Source organism: Barbatula barbatula (assembly GCF_947034865.1).
Source record: "Barbatula barbatula genome assembly, chromosome: 1".
NCBI lineage: Eukaryota > Metazoa > Chordata > Actinopteri > Cypriniformes > Nemacheilidae > Barbatula > Barbatula barbatula.
Window position 1 is genome coordinate 23,664,542 of NC_136766.1, and position 15,778 is coordinate 23,680,319.

The 15,778-nt window shown below is 39.6% G+C and overlaps 1 protein-coding gene across 3 annotated transcripts in view; it reads right to left on the reverse strand.

Moving 5' to 3' along the window:
• The window catches only part of svep1 (sushi, von Willebrand factor type A, EGF and pentraxin domain containing 1), a 66,938-nt gene that overhangs the window by 6,108 nt on the left and 45,052 nt on the right, over nt 1–15,778 (reverse strand). For 2 of the 3 annotated variants that reach the window (XM_079461501.1, XM_079461500.1), the window contains exons 20-44: nt 15,254–15,342; nt 14,622–14,718; nt 14,265–14,378; nt 13,809–13,922; nt 13,307–13,508; nt 13,075–13,232; nt 12,515–12,713; nt 12,238–12,413; nt 12,013–12,137; nt 11,794–11,917; nt 11,100–11,270; nt 10,370–10,543; nt 9,885–10,004; nt 9,466–9,642; nt 8,709–8,793; nt 8,377–8,568; nt 7,976–8,143; nt 7,092–7,764; nt 4,274–6,984; nt 3,938–4,166; nt 3,641–3,796; nt 3,257–3,320; nt 1,575–1,748; nt 1,296–1,472; nt 749–943 (exon numbers count right to left, since the gene is read on the reverse strand). In XM_079461501.1, the coding sequence (XP_079317627.1) occupies nt 749–943; nt 1,296–1,472; nt 1,575–1,748; nt 3,257–3,320; nt 3,641–3,796; nt 3,938–4,166; nt 4,274–6,984; nt 7,092–7,764; nt 7,976–8,143; nt 8,377–8,568; nt 8,709–8,793; nt 9,466–9,642; nt 9,885–10,004; nt 10,370–10,543; nt 11,100–11,270; nt 11,794–11,917; nt 12,013–12,137; nt 12,238–12,413; nt 12,515–12,713; nt 13,075–13,232; nt 13,307–13,508; nt 13,809–13,922; nt 14,265–14,378; nt 14,622–14,718; nt 15,254–15,342 (6,864 nt within the window). The remainder of the gene's footprint in view (nt 1–748; nt 944–1,295; nt 1,473–1,574; nt 1,749–3,256; nt 3,321–3,640; nt 3,797–3,937; nt 4,167–4,273; nt 6,985–7,091; nt 7,765–7,975; nt 8,144–8,376; nt 8,569–8,708; nt 8,794–9,465; nt 9,643–9,884; nt 10,005–10,369; nt 10,544–11,099; nt 11,271–11,793; nt 11,918–12,012; nt 12,138–12,237; nt 12,414–12,514; nt 12,714–13,074; nt 13,233–13,306; nt 13,509–13,808; nt 13,923–14,264; nt 14,379–14,621; nt 14,719–15,253; nt 15,343–15,778) is intronic. The other variant, XR_013786975.1, reaches the window with a different exon arrangement.

Below are 15,778 nucleotides of genomic sequence, written 5' to 3' on the forward strand. Positions count from 1 at the left end.
ATTAAAAACATTTGCCGAATATTTTAATTCTTTAATCATTTACTCACCTTCATATCATTTTAAAGCTGTATGACTTGTTTTCTACAGAACACAAAAGAAGATATTTTGAAGAATGTTGGTAAGCAAACAACATTGGCCCCCATTAATTTCCATTGTATGGACACAAATCTACTGGACATTTCTCAAAATATCTTATTTTGTGTTCCACAGAAAAAAATTGTCATACAGGTTTTTGGATGACATGAGTACGAAATACATATTATGACATCCTCAGACCTCAGTGTCAGTACTCAGATGAAACGGCATCACGCCTCAGACAAAAAGACATCAGTTCTCAGAAAAACAACGTCAGGAGCAAGCTCTCGATCAATTGTGCATCAGGCAAAATGGCCTCACACGAAAAGGCATCAGACAAAACGGCTTCAGCCCAAAAGTCATAAATTCTTACGCAAAAAGGCATCTGCCAAAACGGCCTGATGTATGCCGTACATGAGGGAGTATACACGATGACAGAATTTTCCCTTTATAAAAATTCTTGATAGATATTTGACAACAATTCAAACTAAAACATGTGAAATGCTAATAAAATGTCTGACAGTTTTTTCTCGTAGAAACGATTTGGAAACCTTTGTGTGCACATAATTTGCAACTTGCTGGCGGGACTTTAAATTAATGAATTTATTAAAATAAAAAGATGTACTAAAAACTACAGAAAAAGTGGAAGCAATAATATATAGTTTGTACTTACGCTCACACACTGCATTGATGGGGGTCCAGGTCTGATCGTTTCTGCAAGTTAAGGTGGTGGTAACTTTTGCCTGGTTACCTTTAACCCGCTGACCTTTCGGACAACTGACTGCAAGTGAGTGACCGACCAGGAAAGCCGTCTGTGTAGCGTTGCCGTTGACTCCAGTCCAAGCAGGAGGAGGGGGACATGATCTGGCTGTGTGAGGGAGAGAGATAAGATTTGAGTGTATGTCAGTATGCTGTATTTGCATATTATCTCATATTGTGAACGGCTTTGTTGATAAAATGACTGAGCCGGCCTATTATGCAGTGATATATTAGCTCTCAGAAATCATATGTTTCCTTTGAATGTTCCATGGTGAAAAGGCAATACGCTATGCAATATTCCCAGTGAGATTGTGCTGTTACTAGCTTGGAAGTGAAAGTAATTTAGCAAAAAGTCTGTTGTGTGTTTAAGTCTTGCGTGTTTAAGCATACATGCGCTGTGTTCAACATCAATGAAGTAAATCAATATCTCAGCAACAGTATTGGAAACAAGTCTGACATACGTATACAGCGAGGTAAGAGTGAACTCCAGGAGCCGTTTCCCATACACATGACCAGAGACTCTCCCTGCAGTGTATAGCCTTTGTCACAGAGGAACTCAAGAGCACGCCCGCTGGTCAGATTGTGTTCCTGCACCTTTCCATTCAAAAAGTCATTTACCTTCTGGCAGCCCCCTGGGACTGTTTGTGAACAAAAGAGACAAAAGGCGAGATAGTGAAAAGAGAACCAGATATGGAAACACAGAGTTAGCTGACACAGTGTCACTAACTGTACATTTTTACCTTCACATGCTGGTGTTGGCAAACTCCAAGTTCCATTGGCCTGACAAGTAATGTTGTGTGATCCAACCAAACTCAGTCCTGAGAGACACGTGTAGCTGAAAGTACTTTGATAGGTCTCACCATTGGACACAGCAACTGCATTTTTCACAACTGGTGGAGGACCACATGGCACAGCTAAAGACAAAACATCAATTGTTTGGTTAGTTATTGCTGGGATACGCAACAACATCAATTAAATTAAAGTGTAATCTATGTCATATGTAGATAGTAAATAATCTATAGGTAGTATGGGCTATGAGTTCTGGGGCCTGTACCATAAAGGGTTACATCATGTACCAGGAATGAGTGACATCAGTGGCGTAGCTTATGCATCCAAGTTTTATTCATGGCCGTACAATAATGTAGAAAACTACTAGATGAATGGTCTCAGAATGTGAGTGGGTCCTTCCCCGGAAAAACATTAGAATGTAAAAACAAATTCATTGTCCCAGCAGCTTCAATGGCGTAGTGAGTAAGATGCATGACAGGTAGTTCTGACACTACATATGAATGTGATTACTCAATGCCCCAAATGGCCAAATAAGATTGTTCTTCCAGTAACATGCCAATTATAAAAGTTAAATATGTCATTTATTAATATTTATCATCATTTTTCACTTATGCTTACAAAGTTATAGCATTGGGAAAAATACAGATCTATGCCAGTACTTTTGACCACAATACAATATTTTTACATAGCATCATGTGTTTTTAACACATCACATAAACAAGATATAAATAATACATAATACATAAAACATATACAATATTTTACTTGGTAAATATTTTACTCTGTATGAATACTTGAGGGGAAGATATAAATGTATGAAGTATAGGCCTATGTTGTGGTGAAAATACTTTATTTTAAACAAGAATAAACGTAACAAAGCGGTTTAAAGGGAATGAGGATACAGAGAAAATGTAAGGATTCTGAATTTAAAAAAATTAACCCGAGTAAACAACCTATGTCCAGCAATAGGCCCGGACCTGACTTGCTACGCTACTGAGTGACATCTATATACTAAATATTTAAATAATACATACATAATATAATTATATGTAATATTGCCCTAAGAATGCTTAATGACTCGATATGTTATTGGTGGCATATCAAGACAAAATATACTGTAAGTGGTGAGTATTTGTCACAACATGAACAAAATATTTAAATCCTTTTACTTAAACTACAGTCAGTGAGTTCTATGTCTGGAAAACTTAACGCACTTTTTAGATCAACCTACAAAAAACAGAAACTATTTGTGTGTTTAAAACCTTTTATAAGCAACATATATATAAGCAAACCTCCCTCTCTTTACACTAAAGGAACTGACTGTAAATAAAAAAAGCTAAAATCAAGCAGGAGATTGGACAGCTGGAGAAACAGAGGTCAGTATATGAATTTAGAAGTCATTTAAATTGTAAAAAAGCACTTAAAATTCTGAGGGTCATCTTAATCCTGACTTTGGTTTGATTAAGGGCCACATTAAAGTGGTTCCTTGGTCAGGAGGATAGCAAAAACCTCTGCAAAAACCTCTGGCATACATAACCCCCAGTCTTGTAGAGGCCCCGGTCAAGTTGATGCTGAATATTTTCTCTAATCATCCCAACACTTATTCTTATTCTTATTGTAATATAGGCCTTACCAGCACAAAATGGCTGAATTCCACTCCATGTTCCATCACCCTGACAGATCTGAACGGCATCGCCCTGGATGATGAGAAGGGACAATATACTTTAGATGTACAACATGCTTGACAACATTCCTGATTCACCAAGCAGTATTTTTATGATACATTTCTTTAAAACAACATTCCTAAAATAACATTTGAGTGGCTTTCCGTCATTCTTATGGCACATCATTTATATTACTAAAGTATGTGTGACTTTAAAATAAATACAATCATCTTTAAGCATTTACTTAACTTAACACACAGTCATTCTTGTTTCTTTCTTGTTTTTTTTCTACAAAAACATTTACCAGCACCTCTCAACGATAAATTAAACTGTTTTCAATTTATTTAATATACCTGCAGTTCAAATCCTTTCAAGCAAGAATAACTAATAATATCTCCGTAATTGTAGTTCTTTCCCTCAAGCAAGCCATTGAGAATAGGAATAGGAGTATCGCAAATTACTGGCACACAAGACTTTGAAGAGAAAGGTGGGGACCATTTGTCAGAGCCCTGGATCAAAACAAAATAAACAACATTACAGTTATTTATTACAAATTACAATTTATTTCAATTGTATTTATTAAAATAATCACCAAAATAATTTACATTTTTGTTGAAATTATGCTGTGAGTATCTTAGCATTTTACTTACTGTACATTCAGATACTGCAGGTCCCTCAAGGTAGTACCCTGGTCTGCAGGAGATTGAAACTGTGCCCCCTACCGGTGTGAGCTGCTTTCCTGTGACAACTACATGGGTGAGGTTAGCAGGCAGACGGCAGGGTGAAGGTCGACACCTGACACTGTGTTTGGACCAGGTGCCATCACTTTGACAGCTAAGAGTATCTGTCTTTGTTACTAATTCAAAGCCCTCTTTACACCTGTGTCGAAAGAAACTGTTATCAGCCACACATGTTGATTTGTTGTACAATTTAGCTTTAATTTAACTTTTCCATAATGAGAGGTATCAGGTATTTTATTAAGTTACCTGTACTGAGCTTTGCTTCCATAAGTTAACACCATTCCAACAGTCTCTGCATTTGGGATCAAAGGAGGCACTCCACATGAAACAGGTTCACAGTTCAGATTGGGCTCTTCCCACCTGCCCAACCTTCCACAGGAAAGATGGGGAAAACCTTTCAAATGATAGCCCGGCCTACAGCGGTAGATGACCGTATCAATGGAGTAACCAGCACTACCTTGAATGACAGCATTAGGCACAGCTGGGGGAGGGCTGGAACATCTTCCTCGTGTACAGATAGGTACTCCTGGACTCCACACTCCACCCTTGTGGCATGTGGCCTCCGTAGGGCCAAGCATTTTGTAACCTTCATCACATCTGAACCAGACACTTGCTCCACAGGTGTTGTCTCGACCAAGAACGGTGCCATACCTCAGCACTGGGGGACTACACACACATGGTCTGCATTCTGGAACTTCCCCGAGCCAGCCACTCTCGGCAGCACATCTTAAAACTGGACTGCCAACTATCTCATAGCCTGGGAAGCAGATATACTCCACAGAGTCATCGAAATTAAAGCTTGATCCATTCAGGTAACCATGGCTAATGTCTGCAGGTGGGTCACATGTGACTATGTCACACCGCGGAGGAGGATCATCCCACAGTCCATCTCCTCTGCATATTAAAGAAGGATTCCCTGTCAAGACGTAACCAACATCACACTGATATCTAATCATACTGTTGTAACTATAATCTGTGCCTGTTACTCCACCATTTTCAATTACTGGTGGTTGACCACAGTTGGCTTGAAGGCACTTCGGAGAAGTTTCACTCCAGCTGCCATTAGCCAAACAAACACTGGTTGGTGCTCCTTGTAGGATGAAACCAAGACTGCAGCTGAACAATAACCTTTTTCCAAGTGTATAGTCATCTCCTCTCACTAAAACATCCTTTGACACAACAGGGCGCCCACAGGAAACCGCTTTACACCATGGAGCTTTGCTTTCCCATTTCCCATCAACCTGACAAGTTCTAGTTTCAACACCCTGTAGGGAAAACCCCTCATGGCACTCATATTGAATGGTTGCTTTGAAGTGAAAGGCATTTCCAATCACCTCACCATTTGCAATGCCCCCAGGATTACCACATGAGATCGGCACACAACGGGGAGCTTCGTCACTCCACTGACTCCCAGAAATGCACTGTCGGACAGTCTGTCCATTGAGTTCGTAACCCTCCTCACAACTGTACTCCACAAGGCTGCCAAGTTCACTATGTGTTACCATGACAGATCCATGTTCAGGGTTAGGTGGAGTCTCACATTGTGCAGGAGCACACATAGGGGCCGTTCCATTCCATTTGCCATCTTCTTGACACATCAACACGACCACACCAATTATTACTTCATAACCAGAATGGCAGTGATATTGAACCATGGATCCATGTAAAAAGCTACTATCTACTGCTGATTGTGTGCTGTCTTCTTTTGGTGAACCTTGGAGCTTTATGTAGTCACCAAAATCGATATGCGGAGGTAGGCCACAGTCAGCAGGAGCACAGATGGGTTCAGAGCTTGACCAGCCATGTTCTTCACAAGTGAGATGATTGTTACCAGCTAGAAGGAAACCTGGAAAGCAGCTGTAAAATATGGTCACCCCGAACTTACTCTCCTGTCCTTCAACGAAGCCATTTTTAATAGGTTTGGGGGGAGGACAGTATATCTGCAAACACGAAGGAGCCTCCTGGTCCCACTGTCCATTCTTAAGACAGGTGAGTGTTTCTGGGCCTTGTAAACGGTATCCTCTTTGGCAGGAATATGTAACAGACTGGCTAAACTTGAGCTTCAAGTACCCAACAGAGCCATATGGTATTTCTTTGGGTGCAGGACACTTAACAGGGTGACAAACAGGTAAACTTCCCTTCCACAATCCACTCTGACCGCAAAGTACAGTGCTGTTGCCTACTAATTCATAGCCTGCCTTACAGCTATAGATGGCAGTACTAAGGTACATAAGTCCTTGAACATCAACAATGCCATTTGGTATCTCCTCAGGATGTGGACATTCCACAGGAATGCATTGAGGATAAGGTTTGCTCCAGTTTCCATCTGCCTGGCAGCGAACAGAAGATTCTGTACTTAGAGTAAATCCATTCATGCAAGAGTAAGTCACCACACTGCCAAAGTTGGACAATGCATTAGATGGGTCACCAAAGGAAACCTCAGGGGGAGGTCCACAGAACACTTGCTTGCAGACAGGGAAAGAGTCATTCCACTCCTGAGACGGTGTACAACGAAGAGTTTGTGCACCGTGAAGAACATATCCCTCCTCACAAGAAAGCTCCACAGTGCCCGAGTCAGAATCTAGTCCACGCAGTACCAGATGGTTCTCCTCCAAAGGTGGTTCAGGACACCTGACCGGGGAGCAACGTGGAGTCGTGCTCTTGTCCCACTTTCCGAACTTTAAACAGGTCCATGTGGAATCACCAATAAGTTCATATCCCGTGTTGCAGGCAAATTCCACCTTACTTCCTACCTCAAAGGTGGAGCCATGATAGACACCATTTTTTATGTCCGGTGGGGTAGGGCAGGTAAGGAGGACACAAACAGGAAGGTTGCTGTTGGACCACTGCTTGTTGGCCATGCATATACGTTCAGGCTTTCCAATAAGGCGATAGCCATCATTGCAAGCATAGGTCACCCTACTGCTATACACATAGTTGCTCTTTCGTATTTGTCCCTATAAAAAGATCATACAGATTTTAAAATGTATTAAATAAGATTTCATAAACACGTGCATTTCATTATTTATAGCATCATAAAAATGGTTCACTGCAAAGTATTTACCTGGATGAAACCATTTGCCAAGCGAAGTGGGGTGGGGCAGGAAACAGGTTGGCAAGTGGGCAGGATGCCACCCCATTCACCGTTGGCTTTACAAATCCTCCTCTTCTCTCCTCGTATAAAATATCCTTTATCACAGCTGTATGCGACCACAGCTCCAAAACTATAATTGGTTCCGCTTACATAGCCCTTCTCAATACTGTCTGGCTTTGAGCATCTTACAGGCATACATCCGATGTCCAAAGGTGGGGGTGTCCACTCTCCCCCGATCAAGCACTTTAGTGTTCCTGTTGTGTTAAGAACAAAGCCCTCCTCGCACTTGTAGCTAACCTCTGTGTTGCTTGCATACTTTGGTTTGTTGATGGAGTCCAGAATGGCATGAGGTAAATCAGGAGGACGCTTGCAGAAGTTGGCAATACAGTGAGGAAAACCAAAGCCATCTGGGGGTGCCCACACACCTTGCGCATTGCAGAACAGTTTTGTATTGTTACCAGCCATGTAGCCATCATCACAGAAGTAGATAGCTGTGTCGCCAAATAGTTGGTGTCCAGTATCAGGTAGCGCATGGTCGACCAGTGGTGGTGGTCCACAAGACCGAGGTACACACTGGGAAGGTTCACGAGTCCAGTTACCACTTGGGAGGCATTCCTGACTTTCTGCTCCAAGCAAGGTGTAACTACAATACAAAATATTCAATAAGTACTGTACCAAACATAGTGTATGCTATTGTATCCACAATTTAATGAATGACCACTCCAATTAATTGATTTAACAGGTCATCAAACATCATTTGTCACTAGTTTTAATATATTCAGAGATTTAAGACAGATTTAATCTAATAAAGGTCCTTGGCACAAACAATGTATAGGCTATATGAAGTTAGTTACCCCTCTTTGCAAATATAGTAGACCTGGCTACCCAGGGTATAGTTGTCCCCCTTAATCACTGCATCCCTCAAAGGAATAGGTATACCACAGTCCACTCTGGCACAGATAGGGGGAGGAGAGGTCCATTTTCCTGATGCCTCACATTTCAACTCCGCAGAACCCTGCACTCTTTACAAAAACTTAACAGTTGGAATGCATTCAACCACATTCACATACAGAAGAATCTCATTTTAAGTAAAGGAAGAGAATGTTTCAAGACAATGTTTATCATAAACATAATTTCACTTAATAGAATATGTTCCTAGACAAATATTCCTGTTCATCCAGGTACAACAAAGTTATCAAGAATCAGAGGTAGATTCGGGGTTATTGTTAGAGGAAGGGTGATGGTTAAACATTACCTGTATCCCGTGATGCAGGTGTATGTTAGAGTGGATAGGTAGACTTTTCCGTTGAGTGTATACTTGGCATATTCCACCACTGGGGGTTCACCACAGGTTACATGCTGACATACAGGGGCCTCTCTACTCCATTTCAAATTTGACTGACATTGGCTTTCTGTTGGCTCTTGGGGAATATAACCCTTCTCACAACTGCAGCAGATCAGAGAAAGCACAGGTTATTTCTTTCAGTTTATAAACAAATACGGCCCCTGCCATATTCAAACAGACCTCTTAAATTGAGTTATGATACCTCTAGAAAGCAACTCTACATCTAACACTGACAGTGATACCTGAAAGTCACCTTGCTTCCGTATGTGAAGTTTGTCCCGTGCAGGATTCCATACTTAGGGAGAGTTGGATGAGCACAAGAAAAGGCTGTGAAGAGTAATTTCAAAAGTCATTACAACATTGATTATGTCCAGCATTCTTAGTAAACTTCATACTTATTTTTCTTTGGATAGCTATTGTCACATTACATTGTTTTGTCAAGAGAAAAACATTACATTATGTGTAATGAAATAGTCAGGTTCAAAACGCTTTAGAAATAGCACGAAGGGGCTCAAACTAACATTTAGTTTATGACAATGCTAAAATATCAAAGTGATTGTACATTTTGAATTGTTGTATTGAATGTTATATTATAGGTCAAGTATCCGTAAGGTCAGTTTCCCAACCTCAATCCCATGTGAGAATGCTTAGGCTATACAACATGAGTTCTTAATATCTATGTTGGATATCCTAAATTACACATGCATTTATTCTATTGCTTTTACCCAACAAGCTTTATTCATTAAATTCCAGCGAATAACAAATATCCCAGACTTCTTTATCATAGATGATTTGTATTAGATTAGAATGTGTACTTGTTATGTAGTCAAACATCAGTAAAAAACTGCTTAGCAATATTGATTTGCTGACACTACTGATAGGAGAATTGTTTATCAAAAAGAGTCTGCTAAAAATACAACTGACACAGCTGACACAACCAATTTCTCAGACAACATGCAAACACTGCAATCTGTAATGCTGAGTAAAAACAGTGCTTACCTTTGCAGTATGGGAGGGCTCCCTTCCAAATTCTTTCCTCAGAGCAGTAAAGATGAGATAAGCCAATCAGCTCAAAACCTTCCTTACAGGAAAACACCACCTCACTGCCCATGATGAAGATATTGCCTTCACGATGCCCAAATTCGGGAACACCTGGATCTTCACATTTTACTGGCTCTGGTGAGAATATAGAAAAATTGTCTCCAAGTTTAATAAACTAAAGTGTGTATATAAAAAGGTTATTTTGGCATAAAAAACAATGGGGTCTGGTTTGTAAAGGAGTGACAGGTCAATAAACGTTTCCATCCATCCAATCCAATAATAAAGGTGATCTTACTGTATATGGGTTTAAAGTTTGGTTATCAAGAGACTGCTGGCCAAGTGTATACTGCCCTGGTGAGCATTGACGATTATATTACCTGTGCAGTTTCTTCCATCTCCACTGTAAGGAAGTATGCAGGTGCATATATGAGATCCATCTGTGTTCTGACAGCTAGCATGTTCATCACATTCAGACCCCAGAGCACATTCATCCACATCTGTAGTTTCAGTACAAAACAATAAAAAACAACATGAAAACACAAACAAAAGCACGCACAGTGTAAATAACAATAATACAACTATTTAAAAACAGTTTGAAATGTGTATTCTCATGTTTCACATTTCTAATATTCAGGATGGTCCTAAAGAACGCATTTAAAATATGACATTATCTGAAAATAAGCAAAGGTTTAAACCATTTTTAAACTTAAATGGTACGACACCTAATTATTCAAAATATTTTGGGGTCACTTATCGAATAAACATCAATTAAGAATTTTCACCAGTGGTCTCACAAATTTGAACCCGCTTGTATCCTATTGACTATTAAAATCTTCCTATGTTCAGTGTTGTAAACTCTCACCCAGACATGCAGGTGGGTTGCCAGCCCATTTTCCATTGTTGGCACAAAGCATCTTACTCTCGCCGAGCAGATAGAACCCGGGTTTACATTGATAAAGCACTGAGCCCCCAGCAAAGAAGTCCTCTCCATGATACTGCCCATGCTCCAGGTCAGGCGGCGGACCACATTCCACACCTACAAATATAGAGAAACAATATTCACAAGGTAAGAAGAAGAAGTTAAAGATAGCAAAGTGGGTGAAGCCTTTATGGAAGTGTGCAACTAAAGTTTTATATTTATTTATTGTTTAAACTCTGTTATATTACATATTCGTAACACACCTTCATTTGCACTATTTTCGGTCTTAAGAATAAAGCAAAATGTGGAACGACACTTTGGCTTCTTTCTGGTGTGATTCCCTTTGCCACCACTTAGGCTATTGCAAGTGTGTATAGACCATTTCACAAGATGTAAACAAAACCGATCCAGATGTACTTCCTGTTTATTTTTTAAACATACAATAAGATGCTCGTTTAACATTTCAATTCAGTTGTAAATGTTCTTTTGTTTTTATTTTGTTCTACTGATCCGTGTTTATTTGGATCCCCATTAGCCACTACCTAGGTACCTGGGGTCCCAACAAATATAAAATAGAAAACTACATCAAACAACAACAATAAACATCAGGTCAAAACAAAAAATGTGTTTAAATATAAGTCTTGTAAGTGAATAGTGCATATGCCTCACTCACGTTCACATATTGGCTCTGCGTGGCTCCACTGGCCTCTGTTTAAACACTGCTGCACCGGCTCTCCCACAAGATAAAACCCTGGACTGCAAGAGAACTGCACCTTCGAGCCTGGATTCACAGCTGTACTGGATGAGCGCAGTATTGGCACAAAAGCCTCCAGCAGAGGGCAGTCTAACAAAGACCAAAACAGTTGGAGAACAACTCAAACAGCTCACTCTTCATGGGTTATCTAAAATAAACATAAATTTGATTGTATATTATTTGTAATTTGACCGTTGCAACAATACAAAAAGTGCTGCTTTTTGCTCTACAGTCACTATTTGTTGCACACCTACAAGTTCCATTGCTAATTTGTTTTGTTCTTTTTTTAAATGTAAAAGACTATTTACACAATTTTAAAATCAATAAAAAAAATAAATTCAACCATCAATATTTAAATCTTATTCGCTTGTTAATGTTATTTTTTCAGTTTTTTTAATAAGCTTTGTTTTAATTCATATTCTTAACACTGATTTAATCAGCAGTATTTGGCTCCTCGCATGACTAAAAAAATAAACCATCACTCTTTCTTTCTTACATGAGTCTCCACGCCACCACTATGCCATTTGATTTCTGATCTACATATATTAGATTCACAGTGAAACAATCTGCAAATGCTTCTTTAAATAAATACAGCAGGGAAAGTGATCCTCACCAGCACAGAAAATGCTTTTGCTGCTAGTTTTCACCCTGCCTGTGACGCCTCCCAAGAAGTCAGGCCAGGCAAAAACATTCCCTTTCTGCAGGTCACGTGGACAGCTGCTAGCAAGAGACCTGATCTGAAAACAGTGGAATCAGTATATTTATTACATATCACTGTTTAAATGAAAAATAACATGAAAAATAAGATTGTATAACGTATAATTTAAGTTACCTGCTCTGGTGTTAAAACATAGTTCCATATATTGAGCTGACTAAGAGTACCCACAAAAGACTCCACAGGGTTAAAGCCATCTCCCCTTTGGTCCTGGTCCTGTCCAAGTACTAGAGCTCCCCCTCCTGTTTAATGTGTAGATTAAATGTGTCATCTGATTTTCACACACACCTCCCTTTCTTATCCCCATCATTAATTTCAAGTATATCTTGTATGAAGCTGTACCTGGTATGATAGTGCCAATGGAAAGTCCTTTCCCTCCATCTGATGGGCTTCCGTCGATATAAACTCTCCAATCTCCATCCTTGCTGCGCCATGATACACCAATATGGTGCCAGAGGCCATCATTAACTGCTGGACAATCTGTGATCCGTTCTTTACCGTTCACATACATCACCCATCTGATAGTTGATAGAAACCCGCCATAGCAGAGAAATTAAGAGTTAAACATGGGCCAAGTAAAGCCCTTGCTTTGGATAAACTTTACGATCAAAATTCTCACCCATTATAGTCAGTAAGAAGAAAGGCGTTATCACATCCTTCAACGGCATAAGAGATGGGAGTCCCGTAGTTGACGGTCTCTGATGACTTCATCCAGAATGTACACGTAATCTGTGTAAGTGACGGCATGTGACCGTCCATCATCACGTAACCATGGATACCAGATACTTCAAACTCCAGATCAAAGGAGGAGGGCATTTCTGTGTAGAAAAATTAAATATAACGTCCTCATACATGTTTTTGCTTCAAAAATACTCTTGTTTTTCACGACCAATTTCTTATTGCTGTGAATTAATTAAACTTTGTTGCTGCTTTTTTGCTGCTGTGCCTTTAAGATGTAGTTCTTTCTCAAAAATAAGATGTGGCTTTGCTGTCAGATTCCATTTAGTTTGAATTGCGTTCAACAACTTATGCTAAAATGAAGTAATTCAGTTCTTCACACATAATACTTAGATATGTTTATTTATTTCTCATGGCTGAAAGTTGTAGTTTCAAACATGACACAGTTCATACCAAAATTGTTTGTCTTATTATCATACCATGCTGCTATGCCATCTATACCTGTCTCACACCTGGTTCCGTTGAACCCAGGAGGGCATCTGCAGGTAAAAGTTGCCACCCCATCTAGACAGGTGGCACCATTCAGACACAAATTTGGTTCGCAGTCATCTAAATCCACCTGGCAAAGCCTGCCACTGTATCCGCTGACACACTCACACCTGATATAACACGATATAACTATTAAAATCCAATGTATTAAAGATACATTTACAGTTAATTTCCCTTCACTGACCTGAAATCATTGACAGCATCCACACATGTTCCTCCATTCAGACAGGGGGCGCTGTAGCAATCATCAACATCAACTTCACAGCTGTCACCAGAAAAGCCGTGAGGGCAGGAGCAGACGTACCCACCCTCCTGATCTTTACATACTCCTTCGTTCTGACATGGGTCGGAAGCACACTCGTTTATTTCCAACTCACATATTGTACCTAGAGATAAAATACAGAAATGACATTGGCTGTGATGTGTATAGAAACATTATCAGAAGTCACAAATCAAAACTATGCTCCAATCCGTATTCATTGTGATTGCATGGAAAAGAATAAGCATTGCATTATTCAAATGAGGGAGAGACATACAGAGCACAAGAAAATGGATACTACTTTGAAATATTTGTAAACTAAACAAATCTGAATTTCTTGAATTTAACATAATTCTGTTCAGTGTTTAACTTTATAAATGACGAATTATATGAGAATGATAAGTTGTAGCAGAGGTGAGATGCTGACCTGTGAAACCATCCGGACAGCTACAAGTAAAGTGATTGACCTCATCCACACAGAGGCCTTCATTTAAACACGGAGATGAGCTGCACTCGTTCACCTCGGCCTCACACAGCAAACCTTTTAGAGACACACATAAATACATCAACACATGCAGTGTCAAAAATGCAAAAATATTAGAATTCCCTTGTGATCTAGGGCAACCACATACACCGTCGTGTTCACATCTCAAAGAGATGACAGGATTGGAAAAGTGTTGTAACGTTTTAAAAGGGCTTACTTTAGATCCACTGTCAAACTCCAGACATTTAGCGAATAAATCTTAAATCAGTAGCATAGGTTGGATGAAAGAAATCCTTTTACTTTTGGGGTTTGGCCTTTAACAGATTTAAACATTATAATAGTTGCTTTTAGTTTGTGTTTCAGAATTTCCTTGTGATTTTACAGTGTGATTTCCCATACCTACAAACCCAGGCTGACATTGACACTGGAAATCTCCCATGCCATCTCTGCACAAGCCCCCATTCTGACAGGGAGTTGAATCACATTCATCAATGTCACTCTCACACTTGGCTCCTATGAGGCAACAAATAAAGAAAATTGGAAATGCTTAGGCAGTGATTCATCTACACAGTTTATACAGTACCAGAAAAGCTAAATTATTGGTTGAAAAGAAACATTTTCTTAGCTAGGATATCTTCACACAGTAAATACAGTTTGAAACCACAGCAGAGTTGGCTGGACTTAACAGCTGGTTTTGCAATATTGCTTGTCGTTGTGAGTTATGGTTTTGAAATTTCAAAGAAGAAAGCGCTAAACCTGTGAATCCAGGATGACAGGTGCATACATATCCAACCCCGACTTCTTCACAAGTGCCTTGATTTTGACAAGGATTCAGGAGGCATTCGTGAAACATCTGCGAAAGAGAGCAAAACTTGTTAAACCAAAACTGTATGACCATTTTACGCCAACCCCAAGAGGGTGCTGTGAAGCCATTTTCCTTAAACAGCATCCCTGCATATTTCTGATTCTTGTACGGCTATGTAATTGGGGACATTGCTGATGAAACTTCCATCTTTTTGACCACGTTCCTTTAATGACTTGAGGTTTGGAAATAGGAAAAACATGACAGTTTTAATACCACCCGTTTTTGCTTGTGTGCTGACATAGAAAATGGAATGTAACATTTAAGTCAGAACAAGTAAAGGCACAAACAGTAGACACGGGAGTATATCACATTAATACTGGACAATGTTTGTGTTGCAAAATGTTATTCCTTTGTAAAAGGAATATAACGTTTCTTAAATATAACGTTTCTTAACGTTGCTTGGAATGTGTTTGGGCAAAATTGATTTAAAACAAATGATACTGTAATGACATTTCTACACCATTCTCTGTAGCCACCAGATGAGCACATTTCAAAGATTCCAGCCAATAAGAAAAAGACTCACCTGGCTACTAGCTTGATACTCATTTCTCACAACCACTTCTGGCGCCGTAGTTGCACTTTCTTCTTTGGGCAAGAAAATGGAGCCAAAGGCTTTAGTCAGACCAAAAGAGAGAGTGAGAGAGCAGGAAAGAAATAAAAAAGTGCAATAAGGAGACAGGAATAAAAAAATGACACAGACAGAATAAGCACAACACATAAAACACACACAGATGAAAAAAAGATGTGAAAGTGGAGAATTTCTGCTGTCAAAACTGGAAAACATTATCCAAAGGCATTTATCATCCTCATCTTTTCCAGACTGAGACACTTTTTCCCTGTGTGTAGGGAGAATCAGATTCCAGTATGCGCTCGCATTCTCACTGCACTGAAAAGCGTTCACGCACCTACTGTAACCCTCAGGCACAAACCTGCAAATGATCCACAACGTTCCTTTATTTTAAACGTCGAAATGTGTCATTGTATCATTGTTCAAATCTTTATCACAGTTGAATATGCAAATACAATTAATAAGCCATTCATAGGTTGC